Here is a 10798-nt window from a genome sequence, read left to right on the forward strand (position 1 = left end):
GGATGAACTGCTAAACAAGGATATTTGATCTATTTTTATTTCTCTGCAGCGAGGACACCATATTGTAACAACTTCAGCAGTGGAAATAACAACAGAGATCACATAAAATCCTCACTAAATAGGATATCGTTAATTATCCTAAATTTTTTAAATTTATATTTTCTAATCCAAATTAGGATAAAAATGTCTTATTACATATAAGAAAATGTAGTTTTCAAAAAAAAAAAAGATATGCATTTTTCAAAAATTAAATCACAAACAAGGTATTTTTCAAATTATCCCAAATTCTTATTAGTTAGATGCTTTGGAAAGAACTCCTACCACTAATAACGCTATTAGTTAGATGCTTTGGAAAGAACCCCTACCACTAATAAATCTATTAGTTTGATGCTTTGGAAAGAACTACCACTAATAACGCTTAGAGCTGTGATTTTGTTCCACTAGTAACATAGTTTGTGTCTGTTGGCAGAAGCGTTTACGGTGACCAACGCTTGCATTTTTTTGGAGTATGCCGCCGGTTCCTTCAGGTGGTGTGGTCAAGTTGGTGGGAGTGGGATCGACCTTTGGCTGGATTGAAAATTGGTTGGTTGTGCGCAGCGAAAGAGATTTGTGTGTCAACAGAATAGTTATTCTGGACTTGGGGTTGGAAATTTGAGGGCCAGTTATTGTCTTGTGACAATTAAATCTTTTGTGGTCATGGAGTTATTATAAGAGAAAGTGATTCTTTGAAACCAAGAGGGGCTTATTGAAGAGCATTTGAGAGAATTTTAATACAGTATATACTAAATCCCAGGGATTTTTAAAAAATTTTGGGATTTGAGCAAGTTTTTAGGAGGTATTTACATTGGAATTATAGAAAATTTGAGAAAAAGGAATTCTTTTAACTTCAAATTCTCTATATATTAACACAATCTTTACCCGATAAAAAACAACGAAAAATTAAACCACATAATCATAATGTGGAAGAAGAAAAGCTGGGCAAGCGGAACAATGTTGAAAAATCATGCCATTAGCACTAACTCAAACCCACAACATCTATATCTTCATCTCCTACATGATTCAAGGATGAAGATAAGATGTTCTTCTGCTCAAAGGATCAAGATATGATCGATAAGGTTCCTTGGTTGATTATTAAAGCCAGTATTTACTTCGTTCCATCTCTATGGTTAATCCAATTTTTCAAACCGAACTAGAGCAGACGAGACACTTGGGAACAGGTTTTCAACGGCGACGCAGTATATATACAAAACGTCATGGACCAGGTCTTGTCATGTACACAAAGAAAGAAGCTATTATCTCAAGTAGCTGCACAAGAAGAAAGAAAAGTCAATGTATCTCAAACTTAGAAAGTTATAGCTGTTCTTGTCACAGTTCATAGGCTTGTTTTTTGGAATTGCGATTCTAACACGCTTCCGACCAGTTCCGTGCGCTTCCGACTCCGTTTCCTCTTCGGAACCAGGAACCATGACCGAGGACACGCTGTAACTTTTTCTGACGAATTAGGCTTATTATTACCGTGCCTTCTCGGCAAAGAATTGTTATCTCTTTTATTGAGCAAGAATAACTAAAGGTCTGGCTAATTTCTCTTTAGCATTCGCAAAAACAGCTTTTATGGTTGATAGTAGTTGCTGGCAGTGGCGAATCTAGGATTCTTTTTTTTTGTGGTGGCATAAAATAAATAAAAGAAATGTAAATAGCATAGGAGAGGCTTTGAACCATGGTCTAGGGGGACAAACTAATGACTGAAACCAACTACGCTATAGAAAGCTTGTTAATTCTTATGCAAATATATTTAATTCTAGATTTTTGTTGGGGCAACTGCCTCCTCCTTACACAACGTAGGTTCGCCACTGTTTGCTGGCGTTTTGCAACAATCGCTAAAAGCACTACAAATCGTTTTAAACCATTCTAAATCTCTTAAAATCAAAAGTTGGTTCCCGCTAGCGTTTGTGGTTGCGAACTGTTGAAGATGGATAAATAAACTTAAAAAAAATTTAAATTTAAATTTTAAAATTAAAATATTATAAATCAAAATATATGTACATTGTAAATTTTGATTTAAATTAGTATCATACTTTATTTTATAAAAAGTTTAAACCAAAATTATTCACTATAATTTTTAAACATCGATATATATATACATACATAAGAAAAAAATCTTGTAAAAGTTCTAATATAAATCTTCAAAACAATTCTTGTATAGAAAACTAAAAATATCAAAATAACTAATATATCTGAAACAGGTTCATAATATTTGTACAAAAAATAACTATATTATTCGATTTAATCTGATCTTTTAAATAAAATTAATTATATGATGACACATCTAAAATATATAACAGTAATCATAAAGAATAAATATTAATTTATAAAAATAAAATAACCAATATCCGCGCATGCGCACGGGTCAAGATCTAGTAGTAATATTTAGTTAGCAAACACATGCTTGTAACTTACACAACAAACTTATAGTTATAGGTTCTACATCTTGCCTTGTATGTATCTCGTAGCATTTCAATTGAAATGATCTTTACATTATGTAGTGATTGATTGACCGACAGCGTATCTTTTAGGGAATACTACCTCAACGGAATTTAGTGATTGCAATGTGGACTTGACCACAACCTACCGCATTCTCGGGCTGATACTTGATACAAACCAAAATCATTTCGTACGTAATCGCTTCTTTGTTGGATCTATGGCCATCTAAACCATTATTTATTTGCATGACATCTTTTTTTTTTGACAGCAAGACATTCACAGACTCATGTTGACTCTGTAAACCAAATCGGTAACTCCGCATCCATATGAACGACGAAAGACAGTTGTTTCCTAGCACTACGTGCCAAGCTATCCGCCCTTTGGTTCTCCGTTCGGGGTACATGGATGATGTCTGAGTTGAGGAAACTTCTTCGTAAAAGCTTGATATCTTCCAGGTAGCTTTCAAATGCTGGCCATTCTTCTAGTTCCGAAACCATCTTCACCAATTGAGAACAATCCGTTGCAAACGTAACCTGAAACTGTCGTAAGTTCTTCATACATTCCATTGCCCAAATCAACGCCTCCACCTCCGAGTGAAGAGGTGATAGACACGCCCTTACATTCCTTGCTCCGAGTAAACCATCAAAACCCGGTAAGGTACTATACCATCCTTGTCCCGAAAATAGCTCCTTCTCCTTCCACGAACCATCTATGAAACACCATCGTCCTGTAGCTTCTAATATAGGTCTGGTCTGTATTTGCCGCTCCCTACTTTGAGTAGTGATTACCTGTGCTTCAGCCCAAAGTGTCGATTCCAGTTTTGCTAATCGAAGTGTTTCCCTTGGATCAATATCCAGATTGCTAAACACCTTATTGTTCCTACCTTTCCATATATACCATAATATCCATGCGAATTGGTGATCATCCATCTTTGGAGTAACTCTCCAAAAGAGATGATCCATGTTACCAAAAAACGAACAAGTAGGAAAATAGTTCTGATTCGATGGTATCTTAGATAAAGCCCATACTTGACGTGCTGGAGGGCATTCAAAAAACACATGATTTATTGATTCCTCCGGGTCTCCACATCGAGCACAACAAATATCTCCTTGTATCCCTCTCCCCCGAAGATTCTTCATTACCGCTATACAACCCGAAAGGAGTTGCCATAGGAAATGCTTTAACTTCGGCGGGCACCGCACTTCCCAACAGAAGGCTTTTAACGTATCCACTGTGGGTCCATAAAAATCTGGTGGTTTTTCTTTATCAGGATAGACTCGTTCCACTTGATACCCTGATTTGACCGAATATTTTCCATTATTAGTGAAATGCCATCCATTCCTATCTTCCATCTGGTGTCTACTTAATGGAATACTTTCAATAATCTTTGCATCATGAGGATCCACCAAAGCCCTAATTGCCTCGATATTCCAAGTTCGGGATTCCAAATTAATGAGGGAATCCACTGTGAGATCCGGGTAACTGTTGTGAATATTTTTGTTTGCTGGTCTCGGGCGAGTGGTTGGGATCCAAGGATCATTCCATACCGAAATAGATGAACCTGTTCCCACCCTTTTAATTAGTCCTTTACAAACCAGAGATCTAGCAGAAATCATACTTCTCCAGCCATATGACGGGGAGTAAGATCGGATCGGTTCAAGGGGTGAAGCATTCCTATAGTACCGTCCTTTAAAGACTCTCGAGAAAAGAGTGTTTGGCTTCTCAATTAGCCTCCACAGTTGCTTTCCAAGCATCGCCGTGTTAAAATCCATAAGATCCTTAAAACCTAAACCACCATTATCTTTAGGGAGACATAATTTATCCCATGATTTCCAATGCATTCCTTTTGTGCTTCCCCCTGGGCTCCACCAAAATTTCGCTACAAGACTCGTTAATTTTTTAACTGTAGCTTTTGGTAATCTATAAACAGACATGACATGATTTGGCAGAGCCGTAACCACCGACTTAATGATCACCTCCTTCCCACCTTTAGTAAAATATCTAAAAGTCCATCCATTTACCCTATTGTTTAAGCGTTCTTGAACAAATCCAAATACTTGGACCTTAGATCCTCCAAGGCTTTCGGGTAATCCCAGATAAGATCCCATTCCTCCTAAATTCTGAATACCTAGAATATCTCGCAACTCTTGTCGACTAGACTCTTCAATCTTGTGTCCAAATTGAATTGAGGATTTCTGAAAATTAATTTGTTGTCCTGAAACAGCCTCGTACTCTTTTAAAATCCTGAGAATAGTTTGACATTCTTCTCTATTTGCCTTACAAAAGAAAAGGCTATCGTCGGCAAATAACAAATGAGAGATTGCCGGACAAGCTCTCGCAACCTTCATACCGGTTAATTGTTTCACCCTCTCCGCGTTCTTAATATTCGCAATTAAAGCCTCAGTGCACATAATAAATAAATAAGGAGACAATGGATCCCCTTGACGTAGACCTCGCTGGGGAATTATAAGGCCTCGCGGCTGGCCATTTAGGAGAACCCTATATTGGACCGAAGAAATACATTCCACCATAAGAGTGATCCATCGAGGGTCAAACCCCATTTTGATTAGAAGGGCCTCAATAAAACTCCATTCTATCAGATCATACGCCTTGCTCATATCCGTTTTAATGGCCATAAACTTGTTTTGACAAGACTTATTTGTTCTCAGACCATGAAACATTTCCTGCGCTATAAGAATATTATCCGATATTAACCTTCCTGCCACAAAAGCCGATTGTGTCTCCGAAATTAAACGGGGTAGGCAAATTTTCAGTCGTTGACACAGAACTTTCGATATAATTTTGTAACCCACATTACATAGACTTATCGGTCGTAGTTCCGTCATCCTTGTAGGCCTTTCTACCTTTGGGATCATACATATATTAGTAATATTTAACCGTGGATCCAAGTTGCCTGTAACCAAGAAGTTATTCACCATCTCAACCACATCCCTCTTAACAATATGCCAGGAGTGCTGAAAAAACAGGGCTGTCATTCCATCCGGGCCTGGCGCTTTCTCTGGGTGCATCATGAAAAGAGCCTGACGAACCTCTTTCTCTGTTGCTGTCCTCAATAGAATCTGATTCATTTGGGGTGAAATAGACGGCACTATCTCATCCAGAAAATTATCAAAGTCCGTTGGGTTTGTAGTGCTAAAAAGACCATCAAAATAATCTACCGCCACCTTCTCAATCCCATTTTCCTCCGTAATCCAATTACCTAGATCATCATGGAGTCCCACTATTTTATTACGGACCCTACGCTGCTTTGTCAGAGCATGGTAATATTTGGTATTGAGATCTCCAGATGAATGCCACATATTCCGACTTTTCTGATGCCAATATTCCTCTTCATCCTTATATGCCTCTTGTAACTTTCTGGACACCGTAAGGATGTCTTCTTGTGATCTACTATTATCTGACTGGACCTCCTCAAGTGCATTTTGAAAATCTTTAATTTTATCCTTCCCGTATGGTTGGTTATCCTTACGCCATGATGAAATTTCATGACGACAATTATTAATTTTTGTAACAACATCCTCTGATTGTCCTTCTTGATTATCTGTCCTACCTGCCGCAATTGATTCCATAAGTCCCTCCTGTCCGATCCATCGCTTATTAAACCTGAACTGACCCCTTTTTTTCTGTAATACCTTATCCTCCAAAAAAGCTAGCACCGGACGATGATCAGAGCCCACCAACCTCAAATATTCTGTATAAGAACAAGGGAAAAGTGTATGCCACTCCTCATTTGCCAAAGCCCGATCCAATCGACATCTGATCGTCATTGCTCCTTTTCCTTTACCTCTCTTTGCTTGCCATGACCATTTATTTCCGCGGGCCGGAAACTCTAGTAAGCCACTATTCCTTATCATATTGTTAAAGGGTATGAAGGAAGTAGCACTTCTTAGTGATCCCCCATCCTTTTCATGATTTCCAGTAATCTCGTTTAAATCTCCAATAATAAACCATGGTTCAGAACGTGATAATCCATACCGAGTTAGTCTTTCCCATACTTGTTCTCTTAACTTTTGCACCGGGTCCCCATAAACAAAAGTAAGAAAAACTTGTTTCCCTTTGACCACCGCCTCAATATCTATCATTCTGTTACTAGTATATAAGATTTGAACTTGATACTCTTTATTGTAATAAAGAGCTAGACCACCACTTCTCCCGTTTGGATCTACAGTAACTAAATTATCATATCCAAAATGTGATTGGAACCTTTGTACAAACTCAAAATCCTGTTTCGTTTCAGATAAAAATAGGAAGTCTGGTTTATGTTGGTGCCATATCTCCCGCAGGTAACTTATCGTCCAATGACTCCCCAGTCCTCTAACATTCCAACTTAGAATATTCATATATAAAATATTTATATTGCTCCTTCGAGCTAGTAAACACAGGTTTGATGATACCCGCTAATATAATAACCTCTAAAATCCCCTCCCACACATTGTAGATATGTTGTTGCCTTAATTCCGATAGCCAATACCTCATTATATATTTCACATGAGCTTCAATAAAGAGGTTTTTGAAATATTGCCATATGTTAAATCTTAAAACATAAATCCTCCACCCCATTCCGAAGCACCTTCTAAACCATTCAGAATAGACAATGAGCCCAGTAAAAGTACCACTTCGGCCCAGCTCCGTAGCCCAATACCCAAAAAACAAACGCAGAATATAATCCCTTGTTGCATTGCCTGTAATTGTTCTTTCAAAGCAAGGCCGGGTTGGGTATAAAAGAGGCAACGTTAACCTCCATTTTTGTATCAGCCATAAATACCACACAATCCTACAATGATTAATCAATACAGCAAAATCCATATCCAGCTTAATATTTAAATACCAACAAAACCGAGGTCTCCTGAATATAATCAAAGCCAAAATGGGACCATAAGTAGCTCCAGCTGGCTCCATTTTTATACGACACATACACGTTACTCCGAAGCAATGTGTTAACCGTAAAGAGTTAAAACAGGAACAGGCTATATCATTGATACATGACAATATTTCCTTTTCACACACATTAAGCACACTACCAATATTATCAACACATGACCATACCTCACTCCACCAAATATTTAGAGAGAAAAAAACCCATAAATATTTAACTCCTGGTACAATATACAACCCTGACAAGAGAATAAAACATTGTAGTTTAAGGTTCCCTTGTAACCATAAATTAACCATAGCGTTGATATTTATTCTCCACTCCTTTTCAACATGTTGTTGGAAACTGAAAGATCTGTTGAAGCCAATCCAATTCTCCCACAAGTAACCCATGACACCAACATATAACCCATAGACCACAAATGAGATAATCTTTACCAAAATATCTAATTGCAAGATAATGAAAAGATTCTTATTACTCCAATGCATAAAGAGATTAAAACACCATAGAGACCCTCCCAGACTCAACCAAACTTCTAAAACCGTAACACCACTAAGACCAAACAACTGAAAGCTCGTAGAGCTTATTTGAAAAATTAAAAATCCAATACCATCATTCAACCCCCTCTTACTTAAAACCTCTAATAGACGTACGTGATTCATAAAACTAAGGTTTTGGCACTCCACTCTTCGGGTTTGAGGGACCCTTATTCTCCTGCTGTTTGCCAGTATCACCATGGCGTGGCCCTGTCTTTGCCGGCGCTCGTTTACGCGGTGAGACAAGCCCATTGGCAATCCTCATCTTTGTGCTCGCTGCGGTGCTTAAGGTAGGCTTGAGCAGCCTCTTGCGAACTCCTTGCTTCTTCCCCGCTTCTCCTTCAACCTGCAATTTCTCCTCCTCATTGTTACCTCGCTCCGATTCATCCTGAAGAGGTTCTCCACCCTCCTGTTCCTTTAGCATTTCCTCAAACTCTCCCTCATCAACATCCTATAAATCATCTGCTGCATCCATATCGATTCCATGTTCTAGAAAGACAGTTCTAAATTCCTCCATATCCATTACCTTATCTGCCTCCAAGGCCGGTGGTTTCTCAACCATTCCCTGAATTAGTTGAAGCCCTTTCTCGATCTCCATAGGATCCGATATGGCCTCTGATCCCACCGTCTGAGTCTTATCAAGTTCTTCTTGAAAAGCTTGCGAGGGGGGCGTCTCTTTCATCACCTCTGCTGTCTTGATCTCTCCTTCTTCATGCGCCTCCTCACGTGTCCCACTCTGCACCTGCTGATCTCTTGAATGAGTTGATTGAACCCCAATCTGTCCCTCCTGAACACCAGCCCGAGACCCTTCTCTTCTTGAGATTCTGTGCCGTGAGCCTTCTCCATCTCCTCTGTGGTTTCTTTGGTTATTAAACGACCCCTTGCTCCCTCTATCAGCAGTCTTCACCCATTTAGAGTCCGCTTCTTCAGTCACCTTGCCTTTCCCCTTCCCATAATAAGCTCGACCATCTCTCTCCTTATACTGTTGTTTCGAGTTACCATTGATAACCACCCCTTTGTAACTCCTTGCTCGATCATCGTGCTTCCCGCCATCATACCAGCCTCCGTTCCCTTCTCGGTTTTCCCACATCTTCTCTGGACTCGACTTCACATCATTCTTCTTTTTGAGAGGGCACAATTCTTCCTTGTGACAGAGACTAGAACACACCGGGCAATAGCCGAATAGCTTCTCGTACCTCAATGAGATCACGACTTCCTCCCCATCGTAAAACTCACCACCTTTGAAATCCAGAGTGGTTTCAAAACAGAGCTCTTGAAACGCGTTTACCACCACCTGAACTCTAGAAAGCTCCACATCCACGGAGATCATCCTTCCTAATGCACCACCAATACTTTCAAAAGTTGGGACCGTACGGAACTCCATCGGAACTCCAAACACCCGCACCCAAAACGGTATTTCTTCCGGAAAAAGCTGAGACTTCTTTGGTTGCCACCGCGCCAGAGCTAGCATCCAGTAATCAAAATGATAAGGTTGTAGCTGCAGCACCGCCTCAATGTCCTCCTCTGTTTCAAAGTCAAATTGAAACTTGCCAAAACCCAAGTCTTTTCCCACCACCCGATCTTCCAGCTTCCAAATCTTCGGGACGTTCTGAATCAACGCCTTCATATCTTGCGCCGGAGGATTCATACACCTTCCAATTAAGGTTTTGGAATAGGTTTTGATGAGCGCCGAGTTGTCGAAATGAGGGACCGAAATCTTCAATCTCTTCCGAGCATTCTCTCCCTCCTTCATTTCCCCACTGTTACCCACTAAACGCCCCTGTGTCATGATTAACCAAATGAGAGAAAAAATTTGTTTTGTAAGATAAGAGAACGTAAAAGATACTACAAATGTGCTCCAACAAAGAGTGCAAACGATCTCCCTTTTATAGTGTTTCCGACATTCCAAATCCGTTAACCAAACTTGATCCCCATTCAAATATAATTGATCCTCATGATTGTGTCGCCAATCCAATATTTCCCATAGAATCTCCTTTTCATAAACCCAATCAATTCCAAATCCCCAAATCACATTCATATCGGATCCATGAATAAAACGCCCCGTCTCCATTAGAGAAGGAAAAAGCAATATACGTAAGGAATCCAAAATGATACCTTTAGATCCCTGTGATTTCGTCTTGATGTTGATCAAAATCGGAATCCAATTCTCTGAAATTTGAAGTTTCCTTATCTCCCTGAAGTTCCATTTTTCTAGATCCAATTCAAATCCTCGGGGATTTGAAAGAATCCTCCAACCTGTGCCTCCCTGATTCTTGTCTCGCTGATTCTCGAGACCAAACCAAAACCCTCCTCCAATTCCAGGATCCCATCGTCGTAAATACATCAAAACCTAATTCGCCTCTGTCGTCGCCATAGGGGTAAAAGAAAAGAAAAACGACTTGATTTTATTTGCATGGCGAAGGAGTTTTAATAAATCTACCTATGAAAGTCATTTTGGACCTTTTATTTTTTTCATTTTTTTGGTCTTACCTTCTATATGTAACAATATGTGACAAGATATTTAACTCTATATATGTGCCCCTTTTTTTACTCTAACTACCAGACTGTCTACATTATTATAATTCTAAACCGTTTAATGGATTAGTAAACCATCGTACCAAAATAAAATAAATTATAAGAGCCACACACTATTTCTAAACCGTGACATATTATAGTTATGAAACTAACAGTTTGTACCAAAACTAACTTCGATTATATGACCCACCGGCTATTTCTAAACCTGTAACATATTATACTTATTAAATTAATATGAAAATTACACTTCAAACATGATTTGTATTAAATACCAAAGACACTATAGGTTATATGATAATACCACATTATTCATCACATCTTTATCCTGCCATCGTGCAACTTCTGTTTGTTA

The 10798-nt window shown here is 38.9% G+C and overlaps 2 protein-coding genes across 3 annotated transcripts; both read right to left on the bottom strand.

The window, feature by feature from the left end:
* Positions 1-1251: 1251 nt before the first annotated feature.
* Positions 1252-6584, bottom strand: LOC125576932. Its single transcript, XM_048737478.1, has 4 exons — positions 5380-6584; positions 4077-4980; positions 3270-3902; positions 1252-1305 (listed from the first exon to the last, which is right to left on the bottom strand). Exons 1-4 carry the CDS (start codon positions 6582-6584, stop codon positions 1252-1254), a joined length of 2796 nt encoding a protein of 931 aa, XP_048593435.1.
* A 1218-nt stretch (positions 6585-7802) lies between these two features.
* Positions 7803-10338, bottom strand: LOC106368465. 2 transcript variants are annotated; one of them, XM_013808427.3, is made up of 2 exons: positions 10027-10338; positions 7803-9904 (listed from the first exon to the last, which is right to left on the bottom strand). In XM_013808427.3, exon 2 carries the CDS (start codon positions 9698-9700, stop codon positions 8363-8365), a length of 1338 nt encoding a protein of 445 aa, XP_013663881.1. In that variant the 5' UTR covers positions 9701-9904; positions 10027-10338; the 3' UTR covers positions 7803-8362. The 2 variants fall into 2 exon arrangements, with proteins under 2 accessions (XP_013663881.1, XP_013663882.1); XM_013808428.3 differs by having other exon boundaries at positions 7803-9691; positions 10027-10336.
* Between the last annotated feature and the right edge of the window lie 460 nt (positions 10339-10798).

Source organism: Brassica napus, chromosome A8 (assembly GCF_020379485.1).
Source record: "Brassica napus cultivar Da-Ae chromosome A8, Da-Ae, whole genome shotgun sequence".
NCBI classification, from domain to species: domain Eukaryota; kingdom Viridiplantae; phylum Streptophyta; class Magnoliopsida; order Brassicales; family Brassicaceae; genus Brassica; species Brassica napus.

What these genes read in the sequence shown, in the direction of transcription:
- LOC125576932 (XM_048737478.1), bottom strand. Translation starts at nt 6,584, where the DNA reads ATGATAGATATTGAGGCGGTGGTCAAAGGGAAACAAGTTTTTCTTACT. An exon ending in ACAGGCAACTTGGATCCACG is followed by an intron (nt 4,981 to 5,379) that starts GTTAAATATTAC and finishes GGTCCAATATAG; the next exon opens with GGTTCTCCTAAATGGCCAGC. An exon ending in CACTTTGGGCTGAAGCACAG is followed by an intron (nt 1,306 to 3,269) that starts GTAATCACTACT and finishes CTTCTTGTGCAG; the next exon opens with CTACTTGAGATAATAGCTTC.
- LOC106368465 (XM_013808427.3), bottom strand. Translation starts at nt 9,700, where the DNA reads ATGACACAGGGGCGTTTAGTGGGTAACAGTGGGGAAATGAAGGAGGGA.